This window comes from Pyrgilauda ruficollis, unplaced genomic scaffold, assembly GCF_017590135.1.
Source record: "Pyrgilauda ruficollis isolate IOZ18807 unplaced genomic scaffold, ASM1759013v1 scaffold80, whole genome shotgun sequence".
NCBI lineage: Eukaryota > Metazoa > Chordata > Aves > Passeriformes > Passeridae > Pyrgilauda > Pyrgilauda ruficollis.
The window spans coordinates 2,732,734-2,756,467 of record NW_024529933.1 but is presented as its reverse complement, the minus strand read 5'-3'; the positions used below and the strand labels follow the sequence as shown (position 1 = coordinate 2,756,467).

Sequence of the window (23,734 nt, the reverse complement as noted above, 5' to 3'; positions counted from 1 at the left end):
TACAATAACCATGATTGCATTGCTGCTGTTGGGATAATGGTGGAGGGGAACACTACAAAGTAATCATCTGTCAGGTTCCAGTAGAATTCTGCCCTTTGTTTAGTATAATGTTTGTGGTTTCCAGTGGCTTCTACTTTTTGTCATGCATGCTACATAGCTGTTTAAGCTTTTATAACAGTACCTGATGATAGCCATCTAGTCTTTTGGCAAATTATCTCTTTCAGTGCCAAGTAGCTCCCCACACACATGGGGTACTACTCAACCTTGTTGCTACAGAGGAAAAAAATTGCATCTGCTTCGTCCCTCAAAAGTGGTGAATTTTAGGTCATTTGGTTGCTTCTATTCAAGAGAAAGGGTAGCAGAATTTCTGGCTAAAAGTTTGTAATCTGGAATAAATGTTTCCTGGTTGTCTTGAGGGGTTAAAATAAATGTCAGCTGATTGTGGGGGTGTTAAAGGATGTGACACTGTGCTTATGGATCTGGGTTTCTTCCTGCATCTGTCTTTTCTATGCTTTTTCCAGCTGATACTCTGTGATGTGTTTGAAACCTAAGTGCAGATGTTATATAATGAATCACTTTTTTTGTTGTTTTGTGCACCTTTACATCACTTCTTCCTTCATTACCTGTTTGAGGGGGTTTCTGTTAAACTCTCAGAAATATCGCAATGGTGGTTTGATCATGCTTCATGTCTCTTGGTATCAGTGCTGTGCCATACAGACTTTTCTCTTAAAACTACTTTAAAATATCTGAAAAAAGTAGTTTAGTTTCAAGCACACTGTTATATGAGGAAAACCTTGTTGCTTTCTTCTTGAATTTTTTTGTTTGGTTGGGTTTTTTTACTAGATTTAGGCCTCTTAAGTCCTAAAATACTTGTGAGCTTATTAACAGTGTTTCTCTAAAATATCAACAAATAGTATTGCTGAGAGCCCTGTACATGAATAATCTTAAAATACCGAGAGAAATGTTATATCTGCTGTCTTCCCAGAAGCCCCATGCATCAGCCAGTAAAAATAGATTAGTGATGATATAGTAGTAGCAACATTCTCAGTCTAGAAGTTGTTCCCTTTGGAGTGGGATGTACAGAACTAAATCCAGACAGGCACATGGGAGACTGGCAGCCCTGTGGGTAGGGATGTGAGCGGGGAAAAAAGCAACATTGGTTGCATTTTTGGAATAGCTCTTTTGATGCTGAACCTGGGAAATCATGAGATGACTTTTAACAAAATTCCCGGGATCCTGGAAATTTGCTGTCTTCTCAGTGGAATTTTTCCATACAAGGTCAGTATCTAAACTCCCTAGTGGCATTTTTCAAATATACTTTTAGAACAGCTAACTCTTTAAACTTGGCAAAGACAAGCAACTGCAGCCCTAACATGATCCCTGGCAGCTGATTACCGCTTTCCCCAGCTGACAAGTTTTCCTGTTGTTTTCCTCTTCCCTTTTGTGTCAGGCAGTTGGTGATATTTATTTGTCCTCTAATGGGAAAGCAGTTTCCTCTGTCCCATATTAGAACAAAGTCTGATTTTTATTTTGATTCCTGAGGCCCTTTATTTTTTTTCTCTCACATGCAACTGCCTAAAAACACCATGGGTGCCATCAAGAACTGCATGTTCATTTTTCTTGCCTTATAAATATCTGCACAGCCTCAAGTAATTAATTGTTGTTTCCTCCTCCTATGTTCATAGTCAGTGGGATTATTAATGCTGGGGTTATGCACACAGAAGTCTGCACAGAGAACTGATGAAGGAATATGTTGAAGAAAAAATTTATTGCAGAGACAAAGATTTTGAACTTAGTTTTCTTGAAGCAACTCAGTAGCTTACCATAGGAATTTCTATGTTTTAAGTTCTTCATGCAGGATATCATCATAATTCCATCGTTGTTTGGATTACCGTATTTCCCACATTTCTTCATTAATAGTTTTCTATTTGTTTGGTTTTGGTTTTGTTTCATTTTTTCTTTTCTTTCAAAGTGTCTCTGTGACAAATGCAGATATCTCTAAATTGGTTTTGCACTTGAAAGTGAGGACACAGTGGTGAGAGTCAATTTTCTTCTTTGAAAAGGAGTAAGGTATCATAGTTTCTAATGGAGCTCATTTATCTCCTAGAAGGTGAAGCCACCTTTCTGAATGGAAAGGCTTTTAAAACTAATTTTACATGTTTTCAATGGTGTCTTCTTGATAGTCTATGATCTCTTGTCTAAACGTAACCTCTCATCTAAACTTAATCTCTCTATTGCCCAGAGTAATCATGTAAGCTATTCCTCTCCATCCTAAATAAACTGTGCAAGATTTAATGGTCAGCCAAAAGTAAAAATTCTAGATGAGTGAAAAAGAGTCCAAATTAGTTTTTTTCCATGATATGAACTGCATTGTTTGAAGGGATATTTTAGCAGTTGTGCTTTTGTTAGTTTCTAAATTCCCTGAGGCACCATATGTGTCACCAGTTTGCATATGACTTTAGCTAAGTTCCAAGGTGGTGCTGCACTTCATCTATGAAAATTATCTGCAAACTTTTTCTCTGTGAATAATGATAAATTGATATTGCTATTATATTTTCCTAATCCCTGACCCTCTCTGAATAAAAGCCAAAGAACCCAAACCGAACATGTTACTCTGACATTTATTATATCAATTTATTTTTATACAAATAGTTGTGCCATGCCTTAATATGCCAAAAATGTAAACATTCTTTCTGTTCTATGAAGTTACTGAACTCAAAAGCTCTTCAAAGGACCCTTGGGAAAGAAACCCACCAGAACAGCTTTGCAAAGTTCTTCTTGTCTCTTTCTTTGTTTATGCTTTCTTTCTGTCATGTACACAAACACTTCAGGACAGGGAAGAACTTAAAACACTTGAAACATAGCAGATGAAGACAGATAGTGACTAACAGTTACTGATCAGATTCTTGTACTTTAAATTATGCTCTAAGCAAAGCAATTTGCCTGGAGGTAGACTGGTATTTGAGCTTAGAGGAGGAGCCACCTTATGCTGTTGTACTTATATTTAGGGAATGTTGCCCTTTGGGTATGGACAACACGGTCGGACAGTGATTCTGGAGGTGGTTTGGCTCCCAAAGCTCTTTTAGTATTCCTTTAGAAGACACTGGTCAGTTGATAGGCCAGCCAAATGGCAGACAGGGAAAGAAAAGGAATTCCTATTTCCTGGGTTAACCCCTGACATTGATACTGTTCCATACTGCTGTGAACTACCTGGACAAGGGAAAGCAGAGCATCTGCAGCAAGTTTGGGGATGATGTTATGTGAAGAGGGACCAGCTGATATGGGTAGGGTAGGGATGCTTTCCAGAAGGACTTTTTCAGACTGGAAAAATGGATTGATGAAGTGGATGAATGGATTGAACTTCCATGCAGTTAATTATGGGCAAAAATGTTTTACAGTCCCTGATGGAAAAATCTCTGTGCAATAGCAGAAGCTGGTGTTTAGAGAGCAATGCAGATATGGGGAGCTTATGAGACAATAATTTATGCACCAGCTGTGTTGTGTCATGGAAAGTGAGCCTGTAAGTGGTCAGACTACATCTGGAGTATTGCCTCCAGTTTAGGGGCATATTAAGAGGAGATTCTTTACTGTGAGAGTGGAGAGACACTGGAGAAGGTTGCCCAGAGAAGCTGTGGATGCCCCATCCCTGGAAGCATTCAAGGCTGGGTTGGATGGGGCTCTGATCCGTCTGCTGTGGTGGAAGGTGACAGCAATCACACCTCTGATGCCCATGGCAGGAGGCTGGAACTGGGTGGTTTTTAAGGTTTCTTCCAACTCAAACCTTTCTGTGATTCCTCCAAAACTGAACTACTGCATGAGTTGAGACAGCAAGAAGTGTAGCTTGATCCAGAGGGAGTCTGACAACACTTGCTTGCCTGTTGTGGTCTGCAAATGTTCCTCTAAGAGTTTAGATGCCTGGCTGTTTAACTGGAAATATAAATGGTCCAGAGCATGGGCCTGCTGAAATAACCTTTCTTGTTGGTTGCTATTCTTTGTAAGGCAAATAAAGTAGTGGTTTTCCTCCCAAAGGAGAAAAAAAAAAATGCACAATCTGCGTTGTCTTGGATAGCAAAAGAAATCTTATTTTGGTCATGATTCCTGCTTCCTCTAGTTCAGCTCCATAGCTGAAAGAACTTAAGTTATATTCTCTAGCTGCAAGACCTTAAGTTATATTATCATTGAGTATATAATATGTGATATTGTATCTTGAGTCATCTTCCTCATTTTTAAAGTTACTGTGAGCTTCTGTCCTGAAGGAACTATGACCTTATGATAGAATTCATTCTTGAATACTCATTTTTCATTTTTCCTTCTAAGAGTTCAGGTACATTAAAAAACAACAGATAAGGTGATAATGAGCTCTAGGATCCAAATCTTGCAAAAACGTATTCCTCAAGGTAAGACAGCAAATACATGTCTGTTGTAGCTGAGTATTTATTTCCTTGATTTTGAATTGATTTCCCAGCTTCATGCATCTGCTTTGAAAGTCTTATGAGAATGTAATCATTCATATCAATAGTTTCAGTTCTGGAAGAGGTAAAAAGTCATAATTTCCACCCCCACCTTCACTCCCTCCCCACAGTCTCATGTCAGTCATGGTAGTTGACAGAAAGTCTTAACAAAATATTCTGATGAATGTCTTGGACATGTTGCAAGTCAATGAAGATGTTCAAGCCCTGTGCAGAAGAGGTCAAAGAAATCCTTGGAGAAGGCAAAACTGAACTGTTGTTTGGTAGGGTGTTTGTTTGTTTGTTTGAGGGGTTTTTTTTCTTTTTTTGTGGTTTGTAAATCCTTCTGTTATTTTTAGTTTTTAAAGGTGTAAGTGTATACCACAGAGTATGTCTTTCTGTGTGCAACTCATTTCAGAGTCATAATGAGGATGCCCTAAACCATAAAAAGATTAGGAAGCAACTCAAGTAGCAGTGTTTGCAGTCTAAAATGGTGAGTCAGAGTCACGGGTGCATGTGGCCACGGACTTGGCAAAATGCTGGGCAGCTGCTGAGAATCTGCAGTAAAGGGAAGAGACCCAAATTAAAAAAGTGTGTATCCTTTTTTGTGTGTAGGTGTGCATTCTGGTTTTTATTTTTATTTCCCCCCCCCCCACCCCATTTTATGGCATTGCTCATTTAAACACTTTTTATTTAAAAGAAATTTTAGAAAAAAAATTCCAGCGTGCATTGGCTGAATAATAATATGGATAGCATGAAGATTTTGGCACAAAGCAAACTTAGGGAGCTTTTGTTCTTGTTTAGCTCTGTAAGTAATTTCCACTTTATTTGACTTTTGCTGCATGAAAATATCTTGTGGGCTGCCACTGCTGATTAATATTTTACCATTTTAATTCAGAGGGACATGTACAGAATGTACAAATGTAAGGGCAATCAGATGTTGACAACCTGATGTGATTTGATCATGATTAATAATAACTCTGCAGGGCCTGGCTTGTTGATAAGACTTCAAACCAACCAGCCGAACAGCCTCACCGCCAGCACCCTGCCCCCCAGTATTCTCTAACACTAAAAACCTTCAGTGTTTATGTGCATGTCAGCGTTCTCTAGCAGCTCCTCTTCTGCTTTCTTGCCTGCAAATCTGAGCCAAATTATGGATTGGACTGGAGGAATTACAGTTTTGTTATCTAATTTTCCTGTTTCAAGGAGTTAGCACTTTTTTTCCTATTGGCTAGGGAAAAAAAAGTTTTCTACTGAAACTGGATATTGAATAGATGAGGGTAAAATACTGCTAAGCTACTGTTTCCAGAATTTCTGAAGCTTTCTCCCTTTGCTGTGATGTAGTGTACGAGCAGCAAAGTCCAACTCCAAAGTACTCATTGACTTTGGTTGTTTATTTAAAAATAAAAGCTTTTTGAATATAATCAAACATAGCTATTATTCTGTTATATTCCTGGAAACAGGAGAGACCATAGTGTGCACACAGAAGCATTCCTCTGAACACACATAACAATTTTGCTTATTTTGGGTTAGAGGTTGGTTGCCTTCCCAAATCAGCATCCAGCAGAGATCCTTGCTGTCAAAGAGGATAGAGTAAAAAGCAAATGTTTATCATCATGTACTGCCCTTAACACATAGGCTTCCTGTATATCCTCAAAGAACTTCTCAAATCTTTCTGCTTCCAAATCTAAGCATCATAATCCCTCAGCTTTCCAGAGAGATCACTGAGGAAGACTGTAAGGCTTCTTGTGGCCCACAGTGTCCTCATAGGCTAAATAATTGTGACTAGAATCTCTTTCAGCTATATCGTTGCTGTTGTTCAAGGTCTTTCTGAAAACAAAATGGATGAATTTTCCCTTTTAGAATCAAATATTGAACATTCTCTCCATTGCATAGGAAACATAGGTGTTTCTAGCAGCCAGCTGCTGCTCTAGAGGGAAGTGGCAGAGGTACAGGATGTATGTTGTGTTCAGAGGAATGCACTTGAGGTCAGCTTGGCAATCCTCCACTGCTGGTGTGCTGTGTTGGGTCAGCTGGAGTATTTATATCCACTTTTAGCATCACTTCTGATAAATCACGTATGTAGATGTCTTTGCTGTGACAAATACATGTCTTAAATGTGATTTCATTTTGGAGATTGGTTGTTTTGGATCATGTAGGACTGAACTGAAAATCATTTCTGGGGTGCTTTGTCTTCATTTTGTAGTTTTCAGGTGTGAATGTCACAACTTATTAAAGTTTCTACTTGTTATGGAATAGAGGGACTGATTAACAGCTGAATCTGAAACGTGTTAAGCTACAGATTTTGCTGTATTGTGTCCCATGATACTGTGGGATTGGCTTAAAATTAAATATTAGATTACAATTTACTGAAGCAATGGAAATAGACTATTTCAGGAGTCAACCCTCCCGCACCCCACCTCCCCCCCCAAAAAAATCCCAGTCTTACAATATAGGCTTAATTATTTGTCATAAAAAGCTTTATGGAAGCTTAAATAAAATAAGTTTAAATAAATGGAAATGTAATATATGATATAGTGCTACTGAATTCTAAGTGACTGGAGTCCAGATGAGAAAGTGCCCTTTGCAGACTGTCGGATGCAGCTGTTTTCCTGTTGATGACAGCAATCACTCCTAATGGTTATAGTGCTGAAGTCAAAGGTAACTCTGCAAACCACAGACTTTGAAAACCACGATTTTTCTTTCATTAATTTCTGTTCAGCTATCTCTTCCTTCTATAACCTGAAATTTTCAGAAGAAAGAGTGTGAAAATTTAATGTTTCTGCTGTTATTGTTGTTTCTGCAGGAGGTTGCTAGAAGTAATATGACCAAAAAGATCATTATAATTAATACTGAGCTTTCAAATTATAGAATCAGAGCTTGAATGAAAGGGTCAGGAGGGTTTCTGGGTGAAATAGGGGACAGTATTGGGAGATGATGATGCTTAAGCTCCATTTTTTCATGAGAATGCTGAGCATCTTTGCCTTGCTGGTAGTTAGGAGAAAATGAGAGTGGTTGATTTACACTGGTAGCATCAGACAGCTTTCAACTGAAGAACTATTAAAAAGTACTGTGTTCTTCTTTCTCTCCTATTAAGCTGAGAGTGTATAGTTCATACTTCTGATGAGGTAGTTTTCTCAAATTTATCTTCCCAGGATGGGTTAGGCATGCCAATTTTGCTTCAGGGCTGGGTGTTTCACTATGTAGTCTCCTGTTATGTCTTCAGCTTGTGTATTTATAGAATTCCTATTGATCATTAAATATAATTTTACTGATGTGCAAGTTGTCGCTCTTCTTGAAACAATAGTATAGCAGACACAGACTCCCCTTTTTGTTAGAACTCTTCGCTCCTCCTGCTTTAAAAAAAAAAATCAAATTGAGGAATGGACTTCTGAAGAAGCTGCATGGAGTGGGTGCTGTGACAGGTGTGTCCAGCTGTCTAGAGAGCTGCTGGCATCATCCACGCCTGATGCTATGGGACTGTATCTTAAGAAGTTTTTTGTTGGTGTTGTTGTTTTTATTTGTTTGTTTGGGTTTTTTTGTTTGTTTGTTTTTAATTGAGGCGTGGTGGAAATTATCAAGTCTTTTTCTTTTGCCTGAAAATTCTCTCATATAATTTCAATAATGTAACAGTCAATGCAGAAAGGAGTCAGGAGCTTTTTGCAGTCAGGGCATGCTTGTTTCTGCTGAATTTTGCATGGTGCAAATGTGTGGCAGTAGAAGGGTTGGAGGCCTCCTGCTGGAGTTGGGTGTAAAGATCACAATGATGAGAAGCAAAAATGGAGGAGCAAATTACAAGACCTGTCTTGTTTACAAGTTTCCTGCTACAGGAAAATAATAACTTACTACTAGACAGTTTATTACTGTCAAAAGAATAGTGAGGCTACAAGTGAAAGTAACTCATAGAAATCCTTTCTCTCAACTTATTGTGTTTCCACTTCTTAACAAACTAAAATACAGGACTGCTCTTCTACAGAGTAACAGACATTCTGCATAGCCAGAGCTGCTCATTATTTTCTTTAGAAGTGAGGGTTCCCAAAAGGCCTTAAAGGTGAGATTAGAATATAGCTTCCATAATGTAGAAAAGAAAATAACTATTCTTGATGGCACTGGGACAAACAATTCCCAGTGTGTAAGGATTTTTTTTTTCTTTTTAAGGAGAAATTCTAAAGTCACATTTCCTTTGACATAGGTGCCCACTCACACAATCTGCTGTTAGTATGTGTTGAAATGCTTCTTGTTGCTTACTTCCTGAGCTATGTCACTAAGTTATGAAATTCAGAACTTCCTTTTTCATAGAATGAGTTGATAATGCTCATTCTATGTCCACTTTGAAGATTGCCTCCCAAATAAGTAGGTTTACTTGCATAGAATCACTGGAATGTAAGAATTTCTGCTTGTGGCACTGGCATTCCTTTAAAAGGCATGGGTAGCTGTAAGTAGCTGTCTTCTTTTTTTGTGGGTTTTTTTTCTTAAACAGTTTACTGGTTTTGATGTTAAATAGATGTCCTCTGGGAGAGTCTCAGAAATATTTGAAAAACAAGATACACAGTTTTTCTCATCTTGGCCTGTAGCTGATACGTGTATAGATCTCTCTTGAAGAATTAGAAATCTGCAGGAGGCCAGGAACTTCTCTAGTAGCCTGTGGCCAAACTTATCTGTGCAGGAGTGAATCTGTGGTCTAGATCCAGTTTTTCTGCTGATATCAAAAGAAGGCTTGTTTCTTGCTGTGGTTGAGGACCAAGTAATCTGCCAATGTCCAGAGGTAGTTGCACTAAACTGAATTCTCATGGCTTGGATGAGCAGCAGCAGAAGCAGAAGAAGAATGTGTTGATCCTAGGCAGTTACCACTACAAAGAGAAATAGAGGCTTGTGACCTTCCTCATTGCACACCATGGACTTGTCTTCAAATTTGAACTTGGTTTCTGACATTTTCCTGACCTTTCCTTCCTATTTTTCTGTCACATGCAGTCTGAGAATAGTGATGATCTTTGAAATTATGGATAGGAGACGAGGGGTGAGTGTCACTGTGGCCCCCCACATCATTACCTTGCAGTGCATTGCCAAAGGTTTTATTTTCCTGGAAGCTAAGTGTAGGTAATAGAGTTACTAGAGTGCTGTTTAAATATATCAACATGTATTTATAGATATATTTCTAGATATAAAAATATAAAATACACCCTAGCTGTTTAAAATGTAAGTACAGGCAGACTGGATGGAAAATATTTTATTGTAGTGCATATATACAATATAGATACACACTTGCACTATATTGTATTAATTAAGGAACATTGAAATGCAGTTAATTATTCACCCCTGCTGATACTACATTCTTTGGACTCATTTTTCTCACCAGTGCAAAGACAATCAAAACTTCAAAAGTGTCTCCACAATTTTTTTCAGTGAACAAGATCAGCTTATTAGTTCTGTTTTCTGCACGTGTGTCAGTCTTGTTCATTTCTCAGAATGTGGAGTCTTTCTTTGTAGGTGTGTCTTGATTTATGTTGTTTGTTGGTTTTTTTTTTTCCTTATCCTTATGTGCAGTAAAAGCAATTAAAGGCAAACGATGAAAATTCTAGACCTTTCAAGGTACTGCAGTGACTTGTGCTAATATTCTTTTGTGTTTCCTTGTAGCAAAATAATACAATCCTTGCAAGATCCCTCTTGTTGCATTATATGTTAGTAGCAATAATAATACAAGCTTTCAAAAGGTGCTTGCTGCCAGCAATACGGTACAGCAATAGGCTGTACTGGGCTGATTACTTTTGTAGAAAATGATCTGAAATAGAGACAACCTGCTGTATCCCTCTAGCACCATATATTTATCAGAAGTCCACCTGGAAGTCCTAACTGTAACCAAGGCCCCCAGTATTCATCAAAATTTTCTAAACAGTTTCTGGCAGAACCTCTTTTTCCTTTTTTTTTTCCCCCCACAGCTGTGAAAATAGTTGCTTCTTCTTGTGGGAGGAGGTAGACTGCAATGAAATCTCCAAGCCATTGAAATATAAACAAAAATAAAACCCAGGAGTATTTTGAGTAGCTCCAGTGGAACAGATAGCTACTCTTGGCCCAAGTGGCCTGTAAATTTGGGTTGTAAAAAAAGCTAACTCTCTTGTGTGAGCTAGCAGGGGAGGTGGGTGCTTTTCCTTCCTCTTGTCAGTGGAACTGTCAACTGTGGACATGGAAGGAGCATGCTCCAAGTTTGCCTGATGAAATACCCTCCAAAATGAGGGGTTTTTTTTAGATGGCTTTGTACTTAGTTAACCTGTGGAAGGAGATTTTGGGTAGAGAAAAGCAAGGTGTATTGTAAAATGAATATGGTGTTGTTCTGAGGACTGTTACAGACTGCCCAGAAAAGTGTTTGTTTGGGTTGGATCTGGCACTGGTGTCCCTAGACCTTAGAAACCTCTAGCAAAGTGGTGCCTGATGAGTTTGGAAAGGAATTTAAATCAAATCAATGTGTATTATATGAGTGGATCTGCTAGATGCATTTCAAGAATTTTTGCTGCATTCTTTGCCACTAATAAGTTATCCACATGCAGTGGGCTAAAGCATGATGTAATATTTAGTACTGCTCAAATACCACTGCTCCTGCTGTACCTCAGATTACCTCTGCAAAGACTAACTTCAAGTTCTGGAGTTATGACAACCTTTTTTCTTTCCAAGTTGGATTGATGAAATATGAGAGCTTCCTGTATCTGCGTGGAGGAGACAAGCTCACTGAATACCCATAATGTCGTGAGTTACTTCATTGTGGTTGCATCGGTTTCTCTACATTTCCTTACTCTCCTACTGGTTTTGGTCATTACTGTGAGATAATTTATAGAGGAGGGAATGTATAGGCTATTCTTCCAGCATTTCTATCTTTATTTTGCCAGTTCTGTCCAAGAGCAGTCCTTCAGTTCCTGTACAGACTTTTCAGAAACTCCTTAGTGAAGCCTAAGGAGAAGGGAAAGCCCTGTGGCCACAGCTCCCACCCATGTGCTGCTCTGATGTCTGTTCTGCTTTCATTTGGAACTTAACTGGTAAATAAAAGGCACAGAGCAGAACCCCTGGGGTTGGGCTCTTCCTCAGAGCTGGATTTAGTCTTGCATTGCTCAGAACCACGTCCAAAGAGCTGTCTGTGATCTCTCTTTGAGCCTTCTGAGTCTGAGCTTTGGCTGGCTCAGCTGTCAGACGCTGAATGTTAAACCTAGGAGGCTGCTGCTTTTCCATGGAAACACTCTGTGAGATTGCAGAAATAATCAGGCACGTCTGCTGGTTGCTGTGCCCTATTGTTGGGTGCTTCCAGACAGTGAACTGAATTGTCCTACCTAGACAAACTGAGTTTTTAGCTGAAATCTGCTGTACTTTTGTCATACCTCTTGATTTTTTTTATTTTTTTTAATTGAATGCATTAGTGTGACAGCTCATTCTGCTGTTGTGAGGCAAGCCTCTTGATGTTGGCTTTCCATTTCTCTCTGTTCATGCACCACTTGCAAAGCCAGATCCAGCCCCCTTGCTGCTGGGTAGATAGCACCAATATGAGCTCTTTCATACCTTGGATGTGCAAGGCCTGACTGCAGTGTGCTCTTGAGGGACCCTGTGCAATCATACATCTCCTTAACAATTCTTCTGTGCACTACGTTTTGCTGTTGACATGAAAATAATTCAGTGTTTACAATGTAAAATTCTGTTAATTAGCTGTGTCTTTGTTATCAGCAGTTAGCAAGAGGATTTTCTTCACTAGAGGAAGGGGCTGAAATCTAGAGCCTTTTGATAGCTGGATTTTCTTGAAATTAGATTTTAAATCATTTAATTTCCATTATACTTGAAAATTATATTAATCAATGTGCCTGGATAACTCTAGATATGCTTTAGTATTGGCTTTAGGAAGAAACAATATCTTTGCTACAGGCATTACTAACTCAAAGCCAGTACTGATACAGCTGAGTGGGAGAGGTGCCATAAACTGCTTGGCAATGAAAGCAATTCTAGTTTACAGAATGTGTTTCAGTGTATCAGGCTGGTGCCCTGCCTGATCTGAAAATAGCTATCTTTGGAGACATAACAGTAAAAGTCTTGTTTCTTATATTTCTGTAACTGGAAAGTTATTCTGGAGAACTGCCTAGGAGGGAAGGATAACTTCCAAGCTTGTGGACCAAACAGATCACTAAGGTGGCCTAGTAAAACTTCTGTCTGTGTTTCTTTGTTGTCCTTTAGTGATAGCTGCCAAAAATAGACATCCACAGGAACAGCTGTTGTAACATTGGAGGAAGGATGGCTGCAGCGGAGACAGCGTCACTGAGGTGGAGAGAAGGAGATAGCTCATCTCTCTGCTGCAAATCCCCTTCTGTAAACAGTAGCAGCTTGGAAGGGAGAGGTTCAGCACTTGGAACACTGACATCTTGTGCATCAAACACTGCCTGTCAGAACAAAAGCAAAATAGCTACCCTTTTTTTCCAAGCCCAGCACACATCTCCTCTCAGAGCACCCTGTGAAAGAAAAATGCCATAGTCTTGTTTCTTGTGGCACTGAGGAGCCTGAAATCGCTGGGGAAGTAATGGGAGTAACAGGAGTGCAGCGTGAGGTCTCCTTTTGCATCTTCAGAGCCTTTATGCTTACTTACGAGAATAGATGTATTTTTTAATGCTCTTAAAAATGTAGACATCCTATTTCCCTTGAGGTCCACTTCTTCAATACTGGATGATTTGGAGCTAAAAGGAACACATGACCATTTTTTGCCCCTGTGCTTAGCACTGGTGGGGCTGCACCTCAAATTCTGTGTTCAGTTCTGGGCCTCTCACTATGAGAAAGAGCTGCTGGAGCTGGGGAAGGGTCTGGAGCACAAATCCTGTGAGAGCAGCTGGGAGAGCTGGGGATGTTTAGACAAGAAAAGAAGGCTCTGGGGGGACCTTAAAACTTTTTACAACTCCCTGAAAGGTTATAGCAAGGTGGGGGTCAGGCTCTTCTCCCAGGTAATGAGTAACTGTCTTTCAGTTTGCACCAGGGATGATTTAGATTGGATTTTAGGAAAAAATTCTACACTGACAGGGTTATCAAGCATTGGTTATCAAGCATTCATATAAAGGCTGCTCAGGAAAGTGCTGGAATCGCCATCCCTGGAAGTGTTTAAAAAATGTGTGGATGTGACACCGGGAGACATGGTGTAGTGGAGAATACAGTGGTGCTGGGTTAACAGCTGAACTCCATGATCTTGGATGTCTTTTCCAACACAAACAGTTCTATGAGTCTATATTTATATGGAAGTTGATTTCTCTATTGAAACAAAGGTGATATTATAATAGAGCAGATCAATGTTGTATTGTTTTACTTTGTCAGGCAGTAAATGTTGCAACTGTCAGGAATTACAAGCCTGTTTCAGTAGAACTCTAAAAAATGGTATAACAAATGGGCAACAACTTGAAACCATGCATGTGTGTGGCCTGACATGTCACTTACTTAGGTGCTGTGGTTGGTTTTAGTGAAAGCTTTCAAATCTTATGCAGACAATGGTGACTAACTGCTGTCTATATACCTCATTCTAAACTCACATAACTTGTTTTGGGTGAATAGATTTTGAAGTGGTCATTACCAAAAAGACACCCCCACCCCCATTCAATTTGAAAAACATAAATTTCTAAAGCTTAGTTTCAGACTTCATCAACCTGAATAAAATGGCAAAATCTTGGTCTGTCAGATAGCAGCTGGGATTGGAAAAGCTGAAGCACATGGTGTCATTGTTGTGAAAGACAATCCTTACAATGGAATTAGTTCAGGACACCGGATGTCAATATGTTCTTTATTTTCCATTCATGTCTTCCAGCTAAAACCAGTTTACTCCTAAACTTCTGTCTCTGAGCCAAAAAAAGGAGGATGACTAAATTTTCTTTTCTATGTCCACCCCTCCTCAGAATCATTTTGGATGTGCTGTTTTCCTCTGTCCCTTTCAAGGAGCTTGAATAAAACTTTTGTCATATGAACAGAAGATACCTTTTTAAGCATTGCTCCATATATGTTACCTATTGCTTCTATCAAAGATTGTAGTTTGTCCCATTGCCCCTTCCCTTGCGTGATGGCTGCTCCACGTAGTTGATTCTTTTTCCATTGTGTCTTTGTAAAATCAGACCTAATAATTAAAGAAATGCCAAGTAAGAAGCTGAAATGGATTCTGACTGCTGTTGCCCTTCATTCTGCTAGCAATCCTCCTATAATGAGTACAGCTAGTTCTTGTTCAAGAACAGATGGTCTAAGGGTTTTTATGGTGTATGGAACAGGTTTTCCAATACCAAGATGGCTTATAATATTTCAGTAAACAACTTAATTTTTAAATACAAAGTTGGAATTAACATAAGTCTAGAAAATGTTTTGTAGGAGGTGTCCCTTTCATGATGGAAAAAAGACCAAAACTTGAATCCCTATAATTTTGAAGTAATTTTGCTAAGAATTGTAATTGCTCCATTTTTAAACCCCGAAATGCATAAATGCATAAAAATCTCTAAGTACATCAAACCTAATTTCTGAGCCACTGTCTTTATTTTTAAGAGGCAAAAAGCAAATGGTGTTGCTGCCTATCATGATTCTTTAATGCTGAAATTTTTTATTATTAACAACTGGCAAGTTGAGTAGGATACTGGTTTTTTCCCTTACTTTATTTTACTGCTGTTGCTGATGGATAATCAGGTTTGGTGTCCATATAAGCTTAAGAATTTTTTGATGATGTAAAGATTGCTTATTTAGAGGAAGAGAATGGATTGAAATTAGCAGCATGAGTCAGAATAGTCTACTAGTCCTGGAGGGTGAGTTGTCAGACATGGGTTTTGTCCCACACCTTTCACCAGTATCCACAGTAACCTTGTGAGTTCTGTGAGTTCCTTCTGAAATCTGGGTCCTCTTCAGCTTTTTGTGGTGGGGACTTTTGTTTTGATTTCAGATACTTTTGTGCTCTCAGCAAGGATCTGAAAGGCTTCCAGTGGTAATGCACCAGCAGTTTAATAGTGGTGTCTCTTACCAATGTAAACTTCACTGGGCTTGCTGTGAAACAAAATAAACATCCTTGTGCAGTGAGGATGAGGAAAACTGAAAATTTGGGTGGGAGGAGAGAGAAAATCATAGAGCTCTGTGACTGAAACCACTTGCAGAAGAAGACGTGTTTTTGTGATGGTGGGGTCCAGCTCAGGGTTTTTCAGTCTTTTAGAGGAACAAAAGCTCTTCTGCAGGACCGCCTAGAAGACTAAAGGAGAAAGGAAACCATTTTCCCTTCCTCAAAAGATTCACTTGCTAGACCTAAGTTAGTATGCAGGAACCTGAGGTCCAAATTTGGTTCAGCTTCAAGTAAAATGACCCAGTTTTTTGACACACTGTTAGTCATAAGCACTGAGTGGTTTTGAGAGTGAAGCAGAGAAAGTTTGTGTGAGTCAAGGCTATTGTCCATTCAGTGTTTCAAACCTTAAATATTTTGAGACTGTGCAACTCATCAGTATTTAAAACCTTAATATGTTCTTTCAAAGCCCTTTTATTTTGCAGAGAAGATCTTTATCGGTTGGATGTGAAAAGCCACTTCCCTTTTCCCTGCAGACATCATCAGTGGGAATTCTCTGAGCTGGTGCACAGACCTTCACTGTAGGTGTGGAGCTGTGCAGGGTCTGGCCCGGCGAGAGCAGAGGTTTCAGGCACATCTTTGATATGGAAAAAAAGGCTTTTCCAGACACACCTCTCCTGGCAGTGTAGCAGGGACAGGGCAGTTTTGCCTGGTGCTGAATCAGCATTGATCTCGGCTGATGCAGAGCAGATAAGCCTGACAGAAGCCCTGAGACCAAAACAGAGGGTCTGTGTAATTCTTGTTCAGCAATAGATTATGGTATCTTGAGGGGAGCAATTTCAAAGTCCGGGAGATAGAGATCAGGCAGCAAACGTTTCCAATCGTGCTGAAATCAAACCCATGCAGGGGAAAATAAGCCTGCCTTCAGAAAATAATTTTGCCAAGGGAAAACCAGCTCCCTGCTAATTTCCCCGTTTTAATAGCAAACAGAACTCCCGCTTAGCTTCACCTCCATCTCAGCGGGTGTTTCACCCCCTGCACGCCGCGGGAACAGGCAGTGTCAAGGTTAAAGCTGGCCGCCAGCTTTTGTTCAGGTGCCGCGGCTGCCTGCGAAGGCAGGGCACCTGCCAGGCATGCCCAGTCCGCCCGGAGCCGGCTCTGCTGCGCTCGGGCTTTGCGAGGCTGGAGCACAAAGAGCGCTTGTTGCCCCGGTCCCCGGGAGTCTCCCAGTGCTAGCACTAGCTGGGGAGGACTGGTTACCATGGAGGCTGCCATCTGTTCGCTCCCTGCTGGAATGTGATTATCCTCGCTGGGTTGGGAACCAGCAAAAGCAGGGGAGCGTGTGCTGTCGGCAATTATCTGCAATGGAGTGCGTTAATGGAAGGCTGGAATTAGCTAGCTGGAGGAGCACATAAAAGGATTTTACCAAACTGTTAATGATTTCTAGCCAAGAGGAGCAAGCTTTTTGCAAGGTCGGTGCTAAATTCATTTTGTATGTAGGTAATTTTTAATTGACGTAGTGGCTTTAAGATTTGAGGATGGCAGCACCACGGAAATAATGCTTATTGTTAGGAGGGTGTGGGGGGGATTGTATTTTAAGGATCTTCGTTTGTCTGTTGCAGTTCAAGCAGTTTAATCTGGGGTAGTTAAAGGAGTAAGTCAGAACAATAACTGGCCGAACTGACACAAATGGAGCAATCCATGTCTCTCGTCTTTATGAAATGCTCTTTGCTGCCAGATATGTTTGATTTATGTGTCTTTTCACGCTGGTTGCTTTTTGTCTGAGTGATTTCTTTTTGGATGTGATACGCGTTTGGTTTTCCTACTGGCATGAAGGGTGAGACGAGGGGGAAATGTGTGAGCAGAGCTGGTGATACAATGGATGTTTAGGGTGTTTTTTGCAGTTTGCCCAAGGAAGCAGCGTAAGGGAGGCAGAATGCAGGAGCAGGTTTTCCACTCCTCGTTCCCACCCTCTCTCCCTCTTTCTAACTCACCAACTGACCAAACATTTTGGACTATTTCTCTTATAGAGCTTAGTTGTGTAAAGACATGACATGAGTTTTTGGGATTCCCTGCAAATATTGTGACTGTTTTGATGGTTGAATTTAATACAAAGGGGAAAATAAAATTAAAGGTATATCCTTGTAAGGTTTTCTTGTCCTATAAAATACTTTTTTTGCTGTGTTGCAGGAGCTAGGAGTATTAATTTTTTTCCCTAATATCTACATGGTGAACATTTTAGTGCAACTCAAATTGCTGACTTAAATGAGGGACATGAAAATTTTGCCGCCCAAAAATGCAAAATGTTGCTTCAGCAGATGTTTTTAGTCGCATATGGGCTTTCCCTTTTCAAATAAAGGTCTTATGCTGCATCCCTCTTGTCAGAACTGCCATTTTTATTTGGTGCAGGGGAGAACACTACTAGAGGCTGTTAATTAAAACTGTGTCAGTGCTAATTCAACCGCTCTGTCCTCTGCTTTTAAGCACTGAAAATGTCAGGGCATTGGAGTCTGGATAGAAAGTTACTGATAGAGTTAATAAGTCACGATTGCAACATATTTAACTAAGATAAATTTTTAACCTACAAGATGCTTTTCAAGTCTTGGTGCCTAACAAAAGTGTGTGTGGGAGGTTGAGAGGGTTTTTATTTCTTTGAGTGCTTTAACTGTTTGTAGTGAATGAGCTTTTCTTGTGCTTGTGGGAGGCTGGTATATGTGCCTGAAGTCCTTTCAGACATCATGTAACACTCTCATATTGGTGGAATTGGGTGAACACCCTTAATAGAAGCTGTATCAACTTGCAATGAAAAAAAACCCCCTTTTTAAAAATTCCCTTCCTTCCCCAGAATTTAAATATTGCATTGCCTTTGAAGTTGATAATTTATGCAAAACTTGCTCTTAATGGGCTGCAGCGGACTTGTTCACACGTGCAAGTGCCACGTCTGTAATTGCATTGTCAGGAGGAAGGGGGCAGATTCGCTTTTGTGCTTGGAAGGAGATTAGACTTTCACCCTTCAGGTGTTATCCTGGACCTGCCTGGAGTGAAGGGCAGCCCTCCCAAGGTTATGCTGCTGTGGGATGTGTTTCTCTTCCCTGCTCTGTTTCGAGGAAGGCAGCTGCTGCCCACAGGATTCACTGTCACTGCATGTGAATTCCTGTCTGGCTGGCAACTCTTCAGAGACAGCAACAATCCTAAGGGCGGGAAGGTAATGGCTTGTGTACCCTTTCCAGGGGTGATTTCTTCTGATTGCTAGCTGGGGCTGTGCTGAGGAGCCTGTTTTCCCACTGCCTCTGCTAAACCTGTGTCAAGGATAAATAGGGGACTGCACATTCTGCGCTTTCCAGCTACTCTGTTCTCATGAGCACCATGTCCAAACAGTCTTAGGCAAACAATTTTTAAAATTTTTTTTAATTTCTGTCTTGATCGGTCTATATGTGTCTGTTGGATACTTTTTTATTATTAAATTTTACTTTAGGTCACTAGGTCAGTGTTGATTTGTGGATGCAGGATTTAAAGGCTAGACACTGTTTAATCCATTTGAGCATCTGGCCTTTCATAGTAGACATCCCATTTCCATGTAAGAGAGGAACTGTTAAATGTCTGATGGAAACTAATGATGTTTTTTTTTAAATGGCTTTTTTTTTTTTTTTTAGTCTTAGGTAGATTACTACAAGTGGCTCTGATGTTTCTGCTTAATGCAAATAAATTATTGTCAATGTAATCTGCCACATGATCTCTTGAAGGAGATTTAGTTTAAAATACAGGCTTTGGGGGCCAGCAGAGACGATGGGTCATACTGAGTATTTGGTTGGGGTAATTTTAACTGGGTAAGCTAAACTTAGGTATATCATCTGGCAATAAAAGGGCATTTTGAATGAGCACTCAACTAAATAGTGTCTAGAAATGCAACCTAGTATATAATGAGCTCATAATAATCTTGTTTATAGTGTCTGTACTCACTAAGCTTTCAGGAAACTTGTCATTAAATGGTAAAATCCTGAGTCAATATATAGGAAAGTGGCTTGCGCATAAACGATCACAGTTGTTTGCTTCAAACAGACAAGTCTTTCTGCTTTTCACTTGACACATGACTGTGGAATGCTGCTTGACATGACTTGGGTTTATTTATACATTGTGTTCGGGCTGCTTGGTGAAGGTTTTAAACATGCTTCATTTTCAATGCACTTTGTTTTTGCCATTTACTCCTGTATAGAGAATATTAAAAAAAAAAAAAAAAAAAAAAAACCAAAAAAGCTCAGGCTCCTCACTGTCTCCTTACAGCAGCACTGCTGTTTCAAGGTTAAAGCCTGCAGCTCCCTCTGAAGGGCCAGCTGTTTTGGAAAGTCCTGGTGCCTGTTTACACACTGTTCTCTTTGCAAGGCCCATGGAATAATGGAGTTCTCCAGCCTCTGGATGTGGGAGGATAAACCTGCTGACACAGGCACTGCTGCTGTTGGTCTGTTTGCTGGGCCTTAGTCACGTAAAATTGCTGCTGCCTTTATGCTTTCTCTGGGTGGGGTCAAAATTCAGGCATTAACATTTATTTTTCCCACTATGCTGGAAAGCACTGTACCAGATTTCAGAAAACATCAAATTGGTTGAATTTGTTCTAAAGCTGATCACCATCCTAAACCTCTGCAGTGAGATGGTGAGTAACTAAATGGGAGAGACTGGCAGATGACTTATTTTTGTGAATTGTTGTAGGTATTTTCAGTCTTTTCCAGAGGAGCTTGCATTTAGTACAGAAGTACTTCTGTCCTTCATTGTGCTTCCACCTCGTTAAGGTGTGTAATTGAAGAACCTGAAGACTCAGAGGTGTTCTGCAAATTGTTTCAGAAAATATTCCTCCCAAGTAATTGTTATTCAAAGTTGGAAGAAGAACAGGATGGGAAGAAATGTGACTGCAGAATATCTTGAAGGGGAATTTTNCCGTTCATCCAGTTGCTCTTACTATATAATTAGCTGTTAATTTTCAGTATAAAAATACTACTTGGACTTATAAGAGCCATGGGAATTGTTTACTTTTTGATGAATATCTCAGCCAAGTAAGTCCTTGAGTGCATTTGGGAATGTGGAGCTCAGGACTGGAAGGAGCCATTTGGTCACTGAGGGGTTTTTGTGTAGGATTTCCCCACTGCCACCCTCAGTCACAAGTAGCCTTATAACTTACCTGCCATTTAGATGATCAGCTGGATTTTCTTCTGGCATACAGCAAATTGCAGACTCTTATGGTATGAGAAGCAAACTTTAAAGAGAACTTTAAACTCTGCTAAGTGATGAAAAGTCAGTGTTACACTGTGCTTCAGAAAATGAACAATAAAGATTGAACTCAGTGCCAATGTCATGAGATCCCTGTCAGCAGAAAACTTGAGCGGGCACTTTGAGGCATGAATTCTACTATCAGGATGATGCTTTCTGGGCTCAAGCCAGTCTTCAGTGCTTCAGATGAATGGTAACCCAGAGCAGCCAGATTTTGAATTGAGGGGAGAAAGCCTTCTGGTCCTGACAGATGGCTAGCAGAAGTGCTTTTTCAAGTAGAAGTGCTTCTCCAGCTGCTGATCTTTGGAGGAACCTTCATGACAAGTGTTTGTGTAGTTTTTCTTGCCTATCTGTAGACATTTTCTGGCTTGTGCCTTCTTCAGATTCTACTTTTTTGTTGTGGTTTTCTCACTACCACAGATGCACTTTACCTTCATGGAAAGGGTGTAGGTGCAGCTGACCCTGATATTAAACAGTGTTGTAACTTGTCTATTCCACTTCTACTTGTAGTAACACTTACCAAAAACCAAAACAAAATCCATGTTCACCTGCTCAATTAGGTGTTGTTTATAGTTGTAAGTGTATTTTAAAAATTTTTTTAGCTAAGATTGAAACAAAGATTTATGCAAGCCCTTTCAGCAAAGGCTCATGACCTGGGGATTGAGGTTGCAGAAGACCTGACTTATAGACTTTTCTACAACCAAGGGATTTGTTTTGAAGTAGTGCCATGGGTGGTGTGGTGTATTTCCTGGAGAGGTGTTGAACATAGCTGCTGTTTGCGTAGTAGAGAGAAAATTATCTCAAGAGATTGTAATAATACTTTAAAGAACAACTTGATTCTTTAATGAGTCATTCCTGCAGGGCAGGGCTTGAACTTCTCACCTGGAATTTTTCTTCATCTTATCTCCTCCTCAGTATCAGCATCCTTTGTGTTCTCCTACACTGCTGTCCTATTTTCTACACAAGCCAATATTTATTTTTTCATTCTCCTCCATTACTTAAGGTCACTGATGCTTGAGAAGACAAGTGAAAGAATGACGTGCCTTTTTGTGATTCAAAATAGTTTTTTGGCTTCCCATACCATGCTTGTAGCTGTTATATTGAGATTGAAACAGAATAAATAATTTATGCTCATTTTACTGGTTCAGTGTGGCTGAGTATTGTCCAGCTCTCTAAAACATCCAGAGGCTTCACAGGTTATGTAAGATTACCTGTTGCCTTTCTTTAAAGATCCTGTTCCGCTTTTCTCTGTAGCTGAAATAGTTCACTGGCAGCTCTGTGTGTCACAGCAGTTTCCAAGACTGATTTTGATGTCTGTTCTCTTCAGTAGCTCTTGTTCACGCCGTTGCTTGGAGCCTTATGTTGCTGTTATGACTTGGCCACCCACTAGAATGTAACTGGCAAGTGTTTTAGTCCCTTGGCTTGTCAAGATTTCTGTGTGTAAGTCACTTTCAACTGTGAAAGCTGCTACAAACACTCTTAAAGATAGCTGCTATAAGTCAAAATAAATTCAAAGGCTCAGTGATGGAATTAGAGCTTTGCCTGAGAACTGAAACACAACACTTAAAATCTAATACGATGAAATACAGTTAGCAGTGTGTTTGCCCTCGGTGAAGTCAGCAATGCTGCAACCCTCTGTTGTCTGCTAGCATCCTGTTATTTTGGGGAAATGCTCATTTTAAAACCTTAGTCTGGAATATTGTAGATGAAGAGCCTTGCCCACGAATTTTGCCCACTTGCTCTGCAAGCTGTGGCCCGGTTACGTCGTAAGAGACTGAACATTTGTGTGTGTGTGTATGTGTTTATGAAGCTGATTTGATTGATTTTAAAATACAGCCTTTCTAAATTAAATTTTCCATGTTTGTCATTGATTTTACTGATCTTATTCCTGGTGTTTCTCTGGTTTGCCTGAAAATATTCCAAATATTCCAAAATTTTCCCACTGTTGAAAAATTCTGAAAACTGTAGAATGCTTTTTTAATTGCTGCTTAACACAGGACTAAAACTTCAGTTGGCAGCTAAGGTGACTTTTTTGTGTATATGTGTATTCCATGGAGTGTCCTCAGCTTGTATGAGTAGAGGTATGATACTCCCTCAATCTGATGCTAAACATTTTCAGTGCAAAACAATGCCCAGGACACAGTCATGATGAGAGGGAAAAGCCTCTCAATCCAATGTGATCTACTTACTTCTCTTTGATACTCTAGTCTGTTCATCATGTTTTAATGGATTAAGATTTTCTTTGCGTTGCTTTAATCCCGTTTATCACAAAATCAAGTGGAGTTTTAGAATTTCCTTCCATAACAAAGACAACAATGAAACCTGGCTGTGTCTGTTTTATAGCTGGCATCTTCTCTGATTCTGGGTTTTTAGAGTTCAGAGATAGCAGTAAAGGAGCTGGGGGGGAAGCTTATTGATTGTTTTTGTGTTGAAATAAATGATGAAAAGTCATTACTGTCTGGCTGATGAGGCCTGGTGTATGGACGGCAATAATTTAAAGGAAATTACAGTTTCATTAGTACGGATGTGGTCTCAAAGGCTATGTTTAACTATAAGCACAACTTCACTATTAAAAACAGTCATAGCTCTCTCTGGTCTTTGACCCTTACTGCTCCAAAAGCTGAAATGCACTTCTACATTGTCTTATTTGTTACCACTGTATGTATTTTTACCTTCCCTTTTTGAATCAAGTTGGTTTGTTGAATTCCTTTTGATCATTTTTCTCTGGAAAGTTGGGGTACACAAGGCTGGATGGACTGGAAAAAAATCAGCTCTACGTATTAATGGCAGGGCAGAAAAAACTCTGCAAAGAAGGGTAGTTTGCTGACTGTCCTGTGAATACTGGATTATATTGGCCCTAACAGGACAAAGTAAGGAGACTACAGCTGTAGATATATTTGAGGCTGAAAGAAAGAATTGTGAACAGAGTGACATTTTTTTGTCCTGGTCTGGTGAAAGGTGTCCTTGCCCATGCAGGAGGGCTGGACTGAATGGTCTCCATCCAAAT

At 39.8% G+C, this 23,734-nt stretch overlaps 1 protein-coding gene across 6 annotated transcripts in view; it reads left to right on the top strand.

Annotated features, from left to right (window-relative positions):
* The first annotated feature begins 1,085 nt into the window (after window positions 1-1,085).
* The window catches only part of FGD4 (FYVE, RhoGEF and PH domain containing 4), an 83,255-nt gene continuing 60,606 nt past the window's right edge, over window positions 1,086-23,734 (top strand). For 2 of the 6 annotated variants that reach the window (XM_041487463.1, XM_041487462.1), the window contains exons 1-2: window positions 1,086-1,278; window positions 4,657-4,732. In XM_041487463.1, the coding sequence (XP_041343397.1) occupies window positions 1,186-1,278; window positions 4,657-4,732 (169 nt within the window). In that variant the 5' untranslated portion in view covers window positions 1,086-1,185. Of the gene's footprint in view, window positions 1,279-4,582; window positions 4,733-11,114; window positions 11,187-16,817; window positions 16,941-23,734 lie in introns of those variants that run through there. The other 4 variants (XM_041487467.1, XM_041487464.1, XM_041487466.1 and 1 more) reach the window with 4 other exon arrangements.